The sequence below is a fragment of the Falco rusticolus genome, chromosome 8 (assembly GCF_015220075.1).
Source record: "Falco rusticolus isolate bFalRus1 chromosome 8, bFalRus1.pri, whole genome shotgun sequence".
Taxonomy (NCBI): domain Eukaryota; kingdom Metazoa; phylum Chordata; class Aves; order Falconiformes; family Falconidae; genus Falco; species Falco rusticolus.
This window is the reverse complement of record NC_051194.1, coordinates 22,102,416-22,119,475: the sequence shown is the minus strand read 5'-3', so window position 1 is coordinate 22,119,475 and position 17,060 is coordinate 22,102,416. Positions and strand designations below refer to the sequence as shown.

The following is a 17,060-nucleotide window of genomic DNA, read 5'->3' as shown; positions in this document are numbered from 1 at the left end:
TTTTAGGAAAAAACCATTTCATTTCACTTTTAGTGTTATAATATGTGCAGAACAATTGTAGTCTGTGAAGAAATTCAGATTACTACAGCTTTGTGGTTTTCTGACGAAGCTCAAGTTTTGTTTTAATGTGAAGACACATCCCTAATTAGTATAAATGATGAGACAACCACCATTTAATGGCTTTGATTGGTGTGGAGGGGATAGTTCTTTTACCAGGTTAAGTTACTGTGTTTCAGATACACTAGTGGATATACGTTTGGATGAAAAAGGGAAGGACTGACTTGTATAAATTGCAGCTGTTGTAGTGGAATTAAATCCTAAGGCTACCTGTAATGATACTGAAACATATTTTGGCCTTTTTATTTATTTTAATGGATTTGATGATGTGTTGTGGGTTTTTTGGATGTGGGGGAGTTTTGGAGGAGTGGTTGTTTGGAGAGAGGGTTGTTTACTGTGGGTTTGTTCTGAAGGTAGTAGTTTGAGGGGTTTTGCAAAACATGTGTTTAACTTCCAAAATGTTACAAAGTTTCCATGCTATAATGGACAGAAGTATCTTTGGAAATGCTGAAACAAGTTTTAAGTAAAACTAAAGCATTGAAACATACATGTCTGTATATCTGAATCCTGGGGAATATTTGGATAAAAGTTTAGTTGAGTTCCATAGGGAGTCTTTTATCTGTATTAAAAGCAAATCGAGTGTTTTCACACTAAAATAGCAAGTCGTTAAAAAAATCATAGGGGCAACATCATATCAGTAACTTCTTTGGGGGGTTGGAATGTAGGGGCATCTGGTTGCCAACTACTCCAGATAAATTTGTGGAGTCACTGCTGCTTTACACATGCAAGCCATGTGCTGCTGAATTTGGAATGAATGAATTGGGGCTGGCAAGATTAAATGGGATCGTTTGGAATTGTGTGTTTCCTGCTTAGCTTGTTAGTTTCCCTTTTCAGTGATGGAGCTGAGAGAAAAGGTCTTGCAGAAAAAATTACCCATCAATCCAGTTTTAAAAAGTAATATCAATATGCTGGTGTTAGTTACTTTGCTAAGACAGAAGCACTTGCAGCAGTGTCATGGAGGTTTTTTTGTTTCTCTATTCTTGGATCTAGTTTTTTGACACCTGAAGATGGACAACTTTTCACCTTTTCTTTTGTATATAGGTGACAATAGAGCGAGAATGATTTGGTATGCTTTCAGATAAACCCAAGAGATTTATGACTGTTTTCCTGGAAGTGTTCACTTTTTTGCAACACTTGAGCAGAATCTTTTTCCCTTTTGTATGACTGTATTGAACCACAGCATGTATTTTGAAAGTGTGCACTTTGCTTTTTTTCTGTTCTTTATTGTTTAAGTACTGAATTCTTTACATGGATCTTGAGATGTTTTTTATATGGTTTCTGGGAGGGGGAGAAGGCAAAACCCCAAGTTTTTCAGGTGGAAATGAAGGAAAGAATGCATTCTCCATACATCAAAGAATTTATTATTGCATGTTTAAAAACATCTTTACTAGAATGACAGTATTTTGAAATTAAATTTGGGAGATTTCTTCAGCAGTTCAGGTATGTGGTGCTTTATATCAAGTATTCTGTAATGCGACTGTGTAGACATGTCACTTCAACAAGATACCTGAAAAAAAGACTTGCTAAATGCACTTTAAGTAATTAAGCACAAAAATTTAACAGTCTTACTTTGAAATTATGATTTGCATGTGTCTAGTGATCAATTAGGTGGATTAACATGTATCGGCTCTGAAATGAAGGCAGTAATTTTTATGAAATGGATTTCCAAGTTTTGCATGGGTGAAACAAAAATCTTTGTCAACATTTTCTGAATGACTGGAAGAACTGTTTTTTCTCCAACTCTATTAATATTATGTTCAATTGCATAGGTAATTCTTCCCTATTTAATCCCAAAACTTTGAAGTTTACTGTTTCTGCTGTTTTACAAGCATTATGTCTTGGTGAATCAAGTCTGAGAAATCCATTTCCCAAGGCTCTTATTCTAGGGCAAAATATATGCCACTCCTGTCTCAGATGAAATGGCTAACTCATTTCCTTAATCAAAATTCTGTGTACTCCTTTATTCATGTAAAAGTCTAGAAATTAATTAGTCTTTGTAGCATATACTGTCAGGTATCTGAGGAGAAATTCCCCCTGGAAAAGAGCCTGCCTAGAACTATGTGTACCCCTGAAATATACTGGAGTATTTGTACCTTTTGTAACACTTACGCTTAGATTACCAGCCTATCTACTCAGCAGCAGCTGAACTCTTAAATCACCAGCAGGCAGAGTGATTAGATTCCTTAGCCTCAGCACCAATTAAAAAAAGAATAAATAGTATTGTAACAGTTTCCAAAGAGGATGCTGCTGAAATGTAGCCAGTTCTTCCTTTCTACCATTGACTAAGAGTAAGTTTTCTATGAATTGTTTAAATTTTGATCCCTCATCAGCTAGAGCAGCACTAAACTGTTTTGCCAGACTGGTGAACAATGCAGGCATAAAAGTATTAAGGGCTTTAATGGTCTACTGCTGTTGAATACAGAGTAAGTGTGATCAGCCAATAATTGTAGCTGTCTCATTTCAGATCCTGTAATCTGTGATTCTCTTTACCCTGTCCAATTTTTTATCTTTTGTCTTCTGTTTTGGAAGATACTGAGATACCGAAAGCATGCAAATGCAGTTGTGTGCATGGGTAAACTTTATTTTTACAGAAAATGTTAAGGTTGATCTAATATGGTTAGTTAAAAGTACAGGGTTTTTTTCTCAACAGATTCTGGTAGAGAATTTAAATACTATTAGGTCACTGCAGTATGATATTCATGTTGGAAAAGCACATTATTCAGTGTGCTTTTAAGTAGTGGTCAGATGCTTGATCTAGCTCTGAATTACAGCAAGTGGAGACAGGTAGAACATAGATCAATGAAGGAGGTTAATGTGAAAGAAGGTATAAGTGAACTTGATTTTGTTTATCCTCTTCTTTGTTGCACACTTGTATCATAAAAATGTCCAGAATGTAATTTGGACATTTTTTCTTTAGCACCATTCGAACTTTCACAGTTGTTCAACAGGCAACATTTTTATGATTAGGAAAACATTTCCTAGTTTAGCTTACAATTACCTTCTTAGTATTTCACAAAGACAGCGGCATTTGGCAATTGAAGCAACTTAGCATCTCCCAGTGTTACTGCCACTCGAAATAACATCCCATCCTAGGCCTCTTTTCTACCACAGCAACCATAGAGAGCTGGTGGAGGCCAAGAAGCTCTAAGAGATGCATCTCTCTGCCAATGGCATCTTCTCTCTCAGATGTCCCAACTGCCCGATCCTGGTCTGACTAGCCCGTCATGTACTATTCAAGAAGAGTTTGTGAGTTGTCTTCACTGCTTGTGCCATTGCTGCTGATTCTTTCAGGTACCTTCAGTTAGCCAGCTGGACCACCGTTCGCTTAAAGTTTCAAGTTATCTGTGTTTTGCTGGAAGTTTTCAAATCACAACAGGGCAGAAAGAAAGTAATTTTTATTTTTTAATATTGTGAATGTAGACTCCTCATCCACATTGCTGAGGCATCAAAGTTCCTTGTTAACAAAAATGAAAATGCTGAATCTCTGCAATATGGTATCATAATGGGATGCAGATAGAAAGCACAGAATTGCCTCTTTTACTATCCAAAGCTTGCAACAGAAGAATGACAGTCTTCATGGTCAGTAGTACCAATTACAGTCCCGTTACTTACCTGTGTTCAAGTATTTGCTGTTACTAGCCCAGCATAGTGTGTTGGCAGCTATGTTCCTTGTCAGGGAGCCACAAGCCTGTCAGAGGTACTTGGCTTTCAAATGAAAATAGTATTTTGTTTTTGGGATAGGTGTAACTTGTCTCACCTGTGTCTGGCAGCAATGAAGACCTTGAAGTGTCTTCTTGAGTGAGATCTCAACATTGCTGCAGACAAGTTACCACTTGGCAGAGCTTGCCAAGTGAGAGCTGTTGTTGGTCACCTGGGGTATACACTACAATGATGACACCCTACGCAAGGCTTGTCCCTGCTCCAGGAACCTCAGCCTCCAAAAGGACATGACACGGTTCTAAAATTGGATGGATTTTGGGTTTCGCTCACGGAAGCTGAAAGCTGATCTGTCTGTAGTCTGCATGATTGCCTTTCCACAGCAAGTTGCTTTCTGATCTTTCTTGAAATATTTGTGTGTTTCCTGTTCCTTAAATGTAATTGTATTTAAGGCCGGCATTTTTTGTAGCTTCGTATTAAGAAATACAGTCTGTGGCTTTGCAGTGGAATTTAGGTTATAAATATAAAACCTGTGAATAGAATTATAGAGCTTTTTTCCCCCTTTGATGTATATTGAATAATTTTGGAAAAGTAGCAGCTCTGGCCAAGGCATCACAGTGTGTATCTTTTACAGGATTTGGTTGGTCCTTTTAATGCAGGATGGTAACATGTTCTGTAATCTACAATTCTAGTATATTCTTCTGCAAATGAAAACAAGCTTATTAATTTTTTGTTTGACTTCTGTCATGTCATTTTGTCACAAGGTAGTAGTATAAAATTCAGTTAATTGTGATTTTTGCCTAGGGCAGCAGCTTCTCTTTGTTGCTAGCATCGTGTTCAAGATGCATGCTCTCCCACTGCTTTCAGAGAAGTGGCTAGAGAAACAAATTCAAATAGAATCCCGCAATAAATAGTATACTGTCTGATACGTAAACGTGGTGATGGTAGGTATCCATTCAGAGTGGTATAAAATGTCATTATAAGGAAGCATAAACTATGAAGGTGATCAATGCACTTGGAATTGATTAGGACTTAGTTTTCTATAACAGTATGATGATTTAAGCTACAAAAAAAGAACATGAGGTATTCCAGCTCTAAAGAACATGGTACCATCTAAATTATTCCTCTTACATATTTATATAGATATTTAAGACGTCACCTACAGCTGCAGATACCAAATTTAAGAAGACATACAAAAGTCAGCACTCATTGTTTCAAAAAGTATGTAAATTTTGCTGCTTCGTTAGGACCATAGGCTGCACACATAAGAATATTGCTCAGATTAGAAAATAGAGCCTGAATTATCTTTTTTGCTGCTTGCTTGGACTTGCAAAAATACATTTGATTTTCCTAAGCATCAGAATGATTTAAAATGGCAATTAGTTGCGTGCTTTTTACACCTTTGCAGTTCAGTGTGCTGTGATTTTTTTATTTTTTTTGTCAAGACCAAAATTATAAAGTTATGAAGAATATTGTAAATAGACAACCGAGTGTTGGTCCAAAAAATCAACAGTACATGTACCCCAGAACAAGTGGCTAAACATGGCTTGGTGTTTTTTTCCCCTTATTTCTACTTAGCACAGGTTTTCTGATAGAGTACTAGCAAGTTTTGCTTTTTAAACATAGTATAAATACATGAAGTAAAACTTCCTGCTATGTAGTCCATTTGTTTCTCCTTCCACCCCCAAAAAAATAGAAGTACAGTTCTTTTGTTTTAACTGGCTTTGGATTTTTGCATTGTGAATTAAAAACAGGCCTTTTTACTTAAATGGGCAATTTGTTACTTCAGAAGTTGTGCAACTACCTATACAAATTTTGTATCGCAATGTTGGGGGTTTTAAGAGAAAAATGGTGTGTATTAAGAACACTGGGCAGGCCACACAATACTCCAATACTAAGTGTGTATCTCTTCGCATCATTCTGCCAGTCAAAACCAAATATCCTTTCTAGGCAGAGCTTACCACTCTCACTGTGAAGAGCAAACTGCATGTAAGAGATTATATCAAATTAGAAAATGAATTATCAGCAGAAAAAGAAAATAATTGTTCCCTTTTCCTACCGTGATGCTTTCAGTTAAGTTAACTAGAAGTAATTTAGTTTTTAAAAGTAATTTTTTTGCCTCAGTTTTCAATGGTAATCTCTTCGCACACTTCTGAAATCCCTGAACCTCAAGGCAGGTACATCTTCCTCCCACTGTAAGTGAAGATCAGATCTGAGACCACCTGAGGAACCTCAACACGCACATTCATGGGACCTGATCAGATGCATCACAGGGTTCTGAGGGAATTGGCTGATGTAGTTGCCAAGCCACTCTCGGTCATAATTTGAGAAGTCAGGGCAGTCAGGTAAAGACGCCGGTGGCTGGTAAAAAGGAAATAACACAGCCATTTTTAAGAAGAGTAAAAAGGAGTACCCTGTGAACTTAGCAACCAGTCAGCCTCACCTCAGTGCCCAGTGAGATCATGGAACAGATGTCCTCTGGAAGACATGTTGAAAGATAAGGAAGACAGGGAGGTGGTTAGAGACAGCCATCATGGCTTCACCAAGGGCAAATCGTGCCAGACTGATCTGGTGGCCTTCTACAATGGAGTGACTGCATCAGTGGACAAGGGAAGAGCTCCTGATGTTATCTACCAGGACTTCTGTAAGGCCTTTGATATGGCCTCCCACAACATTCTTGCCACTAAATTGTAGAAAGACAGGTTTGTTGGATGGACTGTGTGATGGGTAAGGAATTGACTGGATGACCGTGTCCAAAGAGTTATAGTATGGCTCAATGTCTTAACTGGACACCAGTAATGAGTGGTGTCCCTTAAGTGCCCATAATGGGACCAGTACAGTTTACCGTCTTCATCTTTACATAGACAGTGGGATTGAGTACACCCTCAGCAAGCTTGCAAGTGCCAGCAAGCTGAGTGATGCAGTTGATTCGCTTTGCTAGATGAAAGAATTGTCACCCAGAGGGACCTTAGGCTTGAGGAGTGGGCTAGCATGAGCCTCACGAAGTTCAAAAAGGCCAAATGCAAGGTCCTGCACCTAGTTCAGGACATTCCCAGGTACCAGTACAGAATGGGGGATGAATGAATTGAGAGCAGCCCTGCAGAGAAGGACTTGGGCATCCTGGTGGACAAATAATTGGGTATGAGTCAGCAATGTGCACTCTCAGCCTGGAAAGCCAGCTTTATTGCAGGCTGCATCAAACGAAGCAAGTTGAGGGAGGGGATTCTGCAATATATTCTTCCACTGTAACTTCTGTATTTTGTCTTGTTCCCTTTTCTGTAGTGTTTTAGAGAAGACGTAGCTTGCATTGGTCGTTCTTTTAGTTTCAGTGGGACTTTTTTGTCTTTTAAACCTGTAATGGTTTTACACTTGTAAAATCTAAAAATTGATTTTTTTCTGATGATCTCAAGTAACTGTTTTATCTCTTAAACACTTTTAGGACAGAAGTGTGGACAAATCAGTTTGAAAAGCTGTGATCATTTAGATGGGAGCTTGGTTGACAAGCCTGGATTTTTATTTTTCCTTTTGTGTGTCTGGTTTCTGCCACTATAATGTTGGAATTGGAGCTGTGTTCTGTTTCCTTTGTTACATGCTGCTTTTTAATTGATTACCTTTATGTAAAAAGGCTTTCTAGACAATGCCAACCTTTTTGTAGGATTTGGTAATTTACTCTTAATTTTTTCTGTCTGGAATGCAAAATGGCAAAAGTTGCCTAGCGGTAAAATTTGCGTTACAGCATGCCTTCCTGCAGAAATAGTGTGAGCTGGTGTAAATGATGGTGTTAGGAGTGTAGGAGAAGACAGCAAAGGGAGGAGATGTCTCACATGAACGTGTATTCACAGAATGTATTAAGAATATTTTCTAGAATAGTGTTGTTTTCATTAATGCCTCTGCCTGTAATGAAAAGGCAAATGAGTAGAGATTGGTTGAATGTAAGCAAATAATGGCTAGCATATGTTTTATTTTATTCATCTAATTAGAAGATCAGTAAATAACAGGCAACTTGACTCTCGTGTTCAAATTCATAGTTTGTATCAATGATTGCTATTTAAATACTGATTTAAAAGTAAGGAACGGGAAACAGCTTTAAGCATAGCATAAATGTTCTATATTATTTCTGCAAACAAGCAGTGCAATATTCTTTTATTTTAAAGATTTATGTTTGTTACATGCATATATATACATTGTCGTTTATTTGGGGAAAAGCTTGTCTTGCTGACGTTTGCTTCAACACCTACAGAGTGTCAGCATCTGAATGGGTTTTTTTTGAAAATCACGTCATTCTCCACTAGCATGTTAATGACTGGCTGGTGAATCAGCTTTTAGATGGATGCATTGTCTATATTCAGAATTGGAAAAGAAATTCTTACTTATAAATTTGACTTCTTTTGCTTAAAACGCTTTTTAATATTTTCTCTCCAAAAGACAGACTGTCCAAATGAGCTGGCAGGGTGCATATGTGCCACTTTCATATAACATGAGGTTGAATCATGCTAAGACCTGGTATCAGACTGTGATGACTGGGTCTCTGCTGTTGAATGCAGTTTCATCTTGAACAAACCTGGTGTTATTCATACTTTCTAGTCCATATACAGGCCCAAAAGATTTCCTGTGGCCCTCAGCTTATCATGTTCGTGGGGATTTTCATATCTGATCTCAGGATTAAAAGGATTTAGCTTTAGAATTCTGTCTAAATGCAGGTTTTAATAAAATCCAAGTTTAGGACGTATGTCCTAAAATGCTCTTTCATGTCTGAGCATTGACTGTGCTAAGCTTTTCTAATGCTGAAGCTTGACAGTAAATGCCAGCGTAATGGAAGGGGTGGCCAGGAGGAGGTCGAGGATGACATCTCCCTCCTGCTGCTCCCGTGGTTTGCATATTTATTTTTAACAGAACTACAGCATATTCTGTTCTGTTGAACTGGTCTTAGTAGAGCAACAGTAGAAAAATGCAGTCTTGTTCTGTGGATGCTTGTGTCCTGTGACAGTAGTGGGTGAGTTCACGTCCTAGAGGCAAACGGTTTTGCTGGCCAATGTTTGGAATATCGCAATGTGTTTATTCAGTTTGGGTAGTGAGCTCTAAGAAATGTTTGAGAGTGTCTACAATTCCTTATATCATCTGGGAGGGGCAGCAGCTTCTTAACAGGCCAATCTAATTAGCTTTCTGTGTGGGGGTTCTTGAAGGTAATCTTATTGTGGTGTTGGTAGAAAAAAAAAAAACATTATCTCCTACTTCTGCAAGGTAAATCTTGGGTTTAAAGTAGTTTTTTTACTACACCTCTTATTTGCACTGCTGTGAAGACCTCCAAAACTGGAGCTGTGAGGTAGAAAAGTACTTGCAGACTGCTGAAGGCTGAGGAGTGCATTGCTGAACCACATTTCACCTTACTGAAAAGGGATACAAACTGCAAGTAGAGAGCTCTTCCAGGGGCCATTAATGAAAGTGAAGTATTTAAGCCTTGCTCCATGTAATGTAAGGTGTGAAAGAATAGTTTGCGTTAAAAGTCACCTTCATTCATATATTATTATTAATATGGCAAGGCATGCAGCTGCTATGTAGTACAATTACATTACGTAAATTCAGAAAAAAACCCTTACTAGTAATTTATGTATTAAAATTAAAGGAATGCTTCTGTGCTCTATTTGACTTGTCTATAAGATTTGCTTCATGAGATTATTAAATATTGGTGTTCATCTATCTTTAAATAGTATTGAACAGTTTACACAAACTTCAGGGGATATAGAATATCAGTTTGAAAAATAATACAATTGCTCAATAAAATTGTGTTCTATCATTAATAAAAGAAAACTGTGGTTGAGAACATCACTGATATCCCTTGATGACAGAGTATAGATTTCAGAGTATCATGTTTATAGAAAATGTTTCCAGATTTTAATAACATACAAACAATTCTGTGCAGTGCTTCTATTTCCCATGTCTTCCTCTGAGCATTGCATACTAAAAGCCTTTTACAAAGGCTGAGGTTTGGTACATTTGACCAAGAAACATAACAAAAGTTGAAAAGGCGAGAGGTGAAATAGCACACCTCTACCCTCAGCCAGTCTGAAATAATACATTTTAAGTTTCTGATAGCATAGCTTAGGATTTCAAGTTTTGCAGCTGGAAAGGTTAGGATACAGTATTTTCCAGTGTACCTTGTTTATAGATGAAATTGAAGACTGACTTTATAGGCACTGATTTTTTTAGATTGTGGCAACATAAGGAGACACAATTTTAATTGCAGGAGGAATAAAATTAACAAATGCTTAAACATGTTTTTCCTTTTGTACAGGTGATAAGTCAGTATTTGCATGAATCACTGATTTAAAGAACCATTAAATTTCCCACTTTAATCCTCTAATAGTTTATTCCACTAAGGAAGAATCAGAACAAGGAACTTGATTGTGATGAAACAGTGATTGTTTCAAAATTAATCCACACCCATTTTTTAACATCAAGAATGCTTTTCTTTTTATTTTGAAATTTCAGGAGCTCCAATTTCAAAGACTTACCAGAGAACTGGAAGTGGAAAGGCAAATTGTGGCTAATCAGCTAGAAAGATGTAGGCTTGGAGCAGAATCACCAAGTATCGCCAGCACAAGGTACAAGTCCTGATGACTTCACTTTCATATGTCCCATAAATTAAAGGGCTTTTTAGTGGTGCTTGTGTCCTACATACATATATTTTCACTGATAGCTGTTCACCTTCCATTAATATCCGAAGTATTAAAAAAAAATGCAGATTTGCTGTAAAGAGTTGTGGGACAGTTTAAAGAGGCCTCTATAATAATTGATTACATTTTCAATAAAGTGTATGTAAGGCTTTAATTTTGCTTTAAGTATGTTGAATTTTACTTTTAAGGTTCAGCCAGAGAGAAATACAGTAGACTTAATACATATTTGTGTCAAAGTATTAGTGCCAGTTAAATGCAGTAATCCAGTATTTTTTTTCCCCTGAATTAACTATCTAGTTTCTTCCAGCCTTTCTGAAATACTTTCTGTTGTTAAATTTGTTCTCAGGGAACATCTTGCTATAAGTGTATTATTAGCATATTTAAATATTGTGAAACATACCTAATGTATTTCACATACAATAACTATAGCAGAGCATTTTGTTAATATTTCAACTGTAACTAGTATTCTGATTATTTATTTATTTTTAATTCCTTAACAAGCTTTTTAACTCTAGATGTGTTTGGACACCCATTCATTTCAAGCGTATCTTGCATCTGAAAGCCTTGATAAGTGTGTTCTCTTAATGAAACATTTATACGTCCATTTCAGGTTACTGCAAACTTCATGTTGGCCTGTACATAGAGAGTATTCTCTGAACATTATTATTTCTTGCCTTAAATACTGTTTGTTTCTGTATCCTTTCAGGAATAAACTTGGGTATCATTCTGAAATGTTTCCTCCTGTGGCCTTAATGAATATTTCTGCAAGTTAAATGGAAAATTCCTACAAAAACTTAAGAAACAGGAGGCGATTACTTAAAAATAAATTTTAAAAAATCCAATGTACCAGCTAATACCGTTGGGTTTATATATCAAACTACTTGGCCTGAGTTGTTAATTGACAGTATTGTTACTATGATGATAACTTTTGTTTGTATCTTGTAATAAAATTCATGTTTTGTTAAGACACTTGGAATTATTAATAATATTCCTTGGACAATGTTACTATTTTATACCCTTCATACTTGCCTGTCTTCCCTCTAGATCCACGTATTTCTCCAACTGCTGCTCAGATTTTGTCTTGAGAGCTTTTAAAAAAGTTGAATTCCTACAGAAGAACAAGTAAAAAGCTTAGTTATGTTACGCTTCCAACCACCTTTCATTTAGTCTTGAATGTCCATTTTCAATGAGTTTGCCTGAAAAAATTCAAAGGAAAAGGTTTTCCTAAATCCCAAGTCCAGAGAATTTTACATGCAAAGAACATCTGAGTTACCTTATCCCACATAATATAGTGTTATTTTTGAAATAATGTACAATTACCAGTAGCTATGCAGTAAGTTAGATCCTGTGCTTCCTTGAAATACTATAATTAACCAAGATGAAAAACATAATTTATATCATGAAGCAGCCAGAGAAGAAATGACTCCCTTATGGCTAATCTTGTTTATTTGTATATTAAAAAAAAAAAAACCTATGAAAGTTTAGGGACAGAAGATACTAGCATGTAAGTTGGTTTGCATTGTACTTCGGTATGAGTACCTTCACAAATCTAGGTAAACTCTTCAAGCTCTAGGCCATAAATTTTCCATAGTTGCTAATAAAATATTTTACACATTTAAAATAAAAGCCTAATGATATTCTTAGCTCTTATAGACATATCTGTATTCTGACCACTGTTCTTACATTTCTAAATTTTTGTATCCCAGCCGAGTCTGGTCCTGTATAGATGAGAATGCCATGCTACATCAGTTTTTTACTGAAGGACGTGGGATTAAAACTTGGTTTAGACATTATGTTCTGAGATGTGTGTGCCTTTGGTTAATTTTTTTACTTACTTTCTTAACATGGATGTCCATTTTAAGAGATGTGTGAGAAGCTGGGGGGGCAGGGGGAAATCTGTGATTGAATTAGATGGTTTCATTTCTTCACAACAAGTTGCTTTCAGTGTAGTTAGAAGAGCTGTCAAAAGAACCAAGGTAAAACAATCTCTCAGAGCGGTATCACAGCAGGCACAAATACAGCAGCAAAATTTAAAGCCATTAAAAGGTTCCTGTGTTTCCCCAAACTAGGTGATACAAATGTTTTGCGAAGGCTGACAAGAATTTAAATAACCTCAAAGGGGGCATGTAGAAGAGGCTTGGAAACTGAATGCCATGTTGAGAGATTGGTCATGGACAGCTAACAGCGTGCTCCCAAAACCACAAAGATGCTAAGCATTCAGAGAGCAAGATGATGTTTTTCTCCTAGCCAGATGTAAGAATTGTCCAGCAGTCTTATATTAAAAAAAAAAAAAAACCACAACACCCCAAAACAATGATAAAAACTAAAAAACCAAGCAAAACTAAAGCACAAGATGCATATGCCTTTTTGTTTTTATCCTGTGTTCAAGTTTTCTGTCCCTGAGGAAATCAACAATGCTTTGTTTCAAAGTTAGTGCTTTAATCTCCTTTAATGTGGTTAAAACATTCAGGAGCATTTAGTTTTCAGAGGTCCAGCTGAAGGTTCTGTTGACCTTGGTGGTCATTGCAGTGCCTCTGATTTACCCACTTCTAAATGGAATTCCTGCAAGCCAGTGCTGGCCGGGAGGTGGTCCTACTTTGCAAAACAGATGCTGACATGAAGGCACAGGTACTTTTGCAGCAGCATACGCCTGTTTTGGTGGTTGCAGCTTGAGCTTCAAGCTGTTCTGTGTCTTGTCAAGTCATCCCTGTGAGCCAGCTCATGACCCAGTTGCACCAGTGCCAGCCCAAGGGAAGTCATAGTTACAGCTGGTGAGCAAAGGGTGAAGTGCGATATCAGTACCTTAAACTAGCTTAAACATCTGTAGCTTGTACGTGTAGCTTCTCAGCAAGTCTTCACTGCCATGAGCCCAGACTCTGGCACAGTCTGGAGTGCAGGCTGTGCAGATGTACCATCTGGAGGTAGACACCGATGATCAGGCTGTCACTTACTTAAGCACACCTGACAAGGACTCTCACTGCAGCATCACGGTTCATTCTGTTACTGCTAGGCCTTAAGAAAAGTGTGTGTTGCTTTGTACGCGTGAACGAAGCAGAACAAACAGAAAGCACTTGTAGTTTAGGTTTGTTAGTCTGTTGCCCACCTGTATTGCAACTATATGGTAAATGCAAGTAACACACAGCAGTGGTTGGCTGTTTTGCTCTCTGAAGAGGAGTGTGAGAGATGAGAAGAGCAGATCTGCTGATCCTGAACAATTGTAGTGTAATGGGCGAAGGAAGCGCTAGATCTGCTGCAGCGCTGAATTCCAGTACAGCAGCTTTATTTTTGTGTACCTGTAGGTTATTTGTCTGTTAAAATTATTTCTTCTCATAATTATTTTTATAAATGGGTATTGTACTCAGCACTTCTGAGATGTTCATGGCATCCTGTATACTTTCAAACCTCTTAAGAGCCTGAAACAATATGTGGTATTAGTGTTACATGTAAACATTAAATATTTTTATCTGTGTTACACACTAGAAGATCAGAGATGGTAGACTGGGAAAAACAACATGAGGTTTCAGTTGTATCTTCTTACTTCCATTTCATGCTATAACATGTACAGGTTTCTGTGAAGAAGGCACTGGGCTGTTCAGCCTCCTGTACAAACAGATACAACACTGCAGCTGACTTTCCATCTGTAGCATTACTGACTCTGTTGGATTCAGTTTTGGGCTGCCAGTTGTGTTGGAGTATGTGCTGATGCAGGTAGACATCGATATGTATCAAGGGGTCAGTAGTCGGGCTCGCTTCATAAAGCACATTGCCTAACCTCTCTGGTGGGAATTGGCTCTGTGACTCACAGTCGACTGATTCTTCTCGTGAATTACCTGTTGTGTGTAACTTAATAAAACTGAGTGGTGTTGGGAACCAAAAGGCTTATACTTGTTTAATTTTAAAATACTGCACTTGTAATAGCAACTTGCCACGCTTTAACAAAAGAATAGTAGGTAAACAGCACACTAGACTTCATCAGAATGCAAGCCCTTTTGGCAGTACAGTAAATAATAAAAAATGTAACACTTCTAGTACTGAACGGTCAGTTTGAGTAATAATGCTCCTGCCTGAAGCCTTCTGAGTTTTGTAAAATTAAACACAGCTACTGGGATGGATTATTTTCTTCACTTTTCCCAATGCCAGCTGAAATACAACGAACACTTCCTGTAGTAGTAGAAAATACTCCAAAGTGATTCAGTAAAATATTGCACTCTGTGATTGAACGCTGTAGACTTTGAAATGAACATGTGTTGCATTTCATGGTCGCGCATGGTTTTTTCCCATAAAATGGGAGAACACTTGTAAAGGGTGTAAACAGAGCAAGTAGTTCTGCTTGAAAGCCAGCACGCTGTCGTGTGAAGCTGTGCAGCGTTTGTTCCGTGTGAGGAGCCGTAACATGCGAGACGCTGCCAGACGACGCACCGCCCCCGTGCTTGGGGCATTCCACAGCGTGCCGCAGCAAGTTTATCCTGATGAGACTGTTCTCAGTGAGCTGATCTGGGTGCAATTATCCTTACAGAATACAGTTTAGTTTGGTTCGTATGGTGTATTTAATATTTCAGCATTTCCAAAAGGTGTATTTGAAATTGCTTGCATATATTGCAATATATGATGGCACTTTCATGGCAAATTATAAGCTCCACTAAAATTACCTTTAGAATCAGCATGGACTTTCGGGGCAGGGAGAGGGAAGGAATCCCAGTAATTTAAACTATTTATTTATTTATTTACACTAATACTATGCTTACTGAAATTTGAAAACAAGTCTATTAAAGGACAACATTAAATTTAAAAGTAAGAAAAGATATGCTTCAGTTTCTTTGCAGAGTTTCAGCATACAATAAAAGCAGGACTAAAAGGTATTTAACAGCATTTTTCTCAGTAATGAATCATTTTAAATGAAGATCTCCTACTTGATCATCATAGAGCCCTTGGAAAAATGTTCTGGGCACAGATATTAATAGTCCATGTATCCTAACAGTTTAGAAGAAATGATGATTAATTCCGTCATTAGTGGCTAGGTAAGAGCTACTTGCCATGTTAGCTAAGATAACCGGTCAGCTGGTCACCTGACAGTTGCCGATGCTGAGCACTTGGAGGAAGGACCCATCTCTGCTGCAGAATGAGGGAAACTCCTTTTGTTAGAAACTGGTCCATGCCATGATTGCTTTAGGCATTTACAGTTCTTACTGCGTGTGTTCTAAGCCTTCTTCAATCTAGCTGTACAGTTTCTATTTTCAATTTTACAGGTAATTACGTATAAAGATTTGTTTTTTATTTTATTACATTTTAGATTGTAGTGATACCTTGTGAACTTAATTTCAGAATTTGAGAATGGACTGTGTTAGGTTTGTTCTGCTGTTTTTCAAAACAGCATCAAGTGGCTTTTCCTCTGTCTTTACTGTTTGATTGAACTTTGAAATGTCTTTAATTTAGAATTGTCTTAGAAAGTGAACTTGTTTTTTTCTTATCTTTAATTTCTGCTAATTCTAGAGTAGGAAAAAAGAAAAAAAAAAGGAAAAAACAAGAACATAACCATTGGTTTATGTAATATCAGCAAATATTCAGGATTTTTTCATGTTTTCTTCACAGCCTGGTCAGATTTGCTTTTTTGACTGTACCTACATGTTAGACAGAACTTTCCATTGATGTGTTTCCTTCTGGTTTGTACACTCTTGCTCACTTCAGGTCTTCAGGCAGTCTTGGGAATGTAAATACATTAAGAATCATGTTATAGGTATTTTCATTAGTGGTTAAGGTGACATACAACCTTTGATGTGTATGCAGTATGTGTTGCATATTTTTGAAGTAGTAGTTTTACCAGATGACTTCAGGAAGCACTAGAGGGTCCCCTACTCTTAACTAAAAGAGTCACTGTATTTCCAGTCAGTCCATCATTTAATAAGGCTATTTAAGGTGCTTACCCTAGTTGAGTGGGTGATCAAAAACACTTACCTTCTGATACAGAAGGCGTAATTCCAAGTCCAGTACTGAATGCTGTGTCTTTCTTTTGGCACTTCAGCTGCGGCACTCAGACAGCATCAACTCTTCGTTTAAAATTTAGAGATGCTTATTTTTTACATGTCTACATTGAAAATAAGTGAAACTTGCGAAGTTTCTTGTTATAGCTCCAGTATTCATATTTTTGTTTTCTGTTTACCCAGACTGTGAGCCTTTCTGAAATTCTGTCAAAGCTTTTAAATGCCAGTAGAACTGAGGAATTTGGGGATTTTTATGCAATTTGCTGATGTTCAAATATAAAAAAAAATATTGTAGCTTACTGATGAGTTTTCTGGTGATAAATTGAAGAGTGATGATTTAATATTGACTTCAGCTGCATATGTAGATACTTACTATCCTACCAGTAGATTGGGCTAAAAACCAGGATTGTTATTTTTACTGTGAATGCAAATCTACTGCATGCTGCGGATTGAGATGCAGTAAGCAACTGCGTGTCAGCTGAATTATGGTCACTGCTTGTACGAGTGCTTATGCAAGATGACCTGAAATTGCTAGCGGATGGTGGTGATGGGTGAGGTGGCACGTGTTAACCTGTCACCTTCTGAAAATGCCTGTGTCATGGTAGTTACTGTGGGGCATCGTTTAGCTCAGCTA

At 37.4% G+C, this 17,060-nt stretch overlaps 1 protein-coding gene across 6 annotated transcripts in view; it reads left to right on the top strand.

Moving 5' to 3' along the window:
* The window catches only part of PKP4 (plakophilin 4), a 101,473-nt gene that overhangs the window by 31,143 nt on the left and 53,270 nt on the right, over positions 1-17,060 (top strand). For 2 of the 6 annotated variants that reach the window (XM_037397567.1, XM_037397568.1), the window contains exon 3: positions 10,264-10,376. The exons of 3 other annotated variants lie outside the window; for them this stretch is intronic. In XM_037397567.1, the coding sequence (XP_037253464.1) occupies positions 10,264-10,376 (113 nt within the window). Of the gene's footprint in view, positions 1-10,263; positions 10,377-17,060 lie in introns of those variants that run through there. One more of the 6 variants, XM_037397571.1, reaches the window with a different exon arrangement.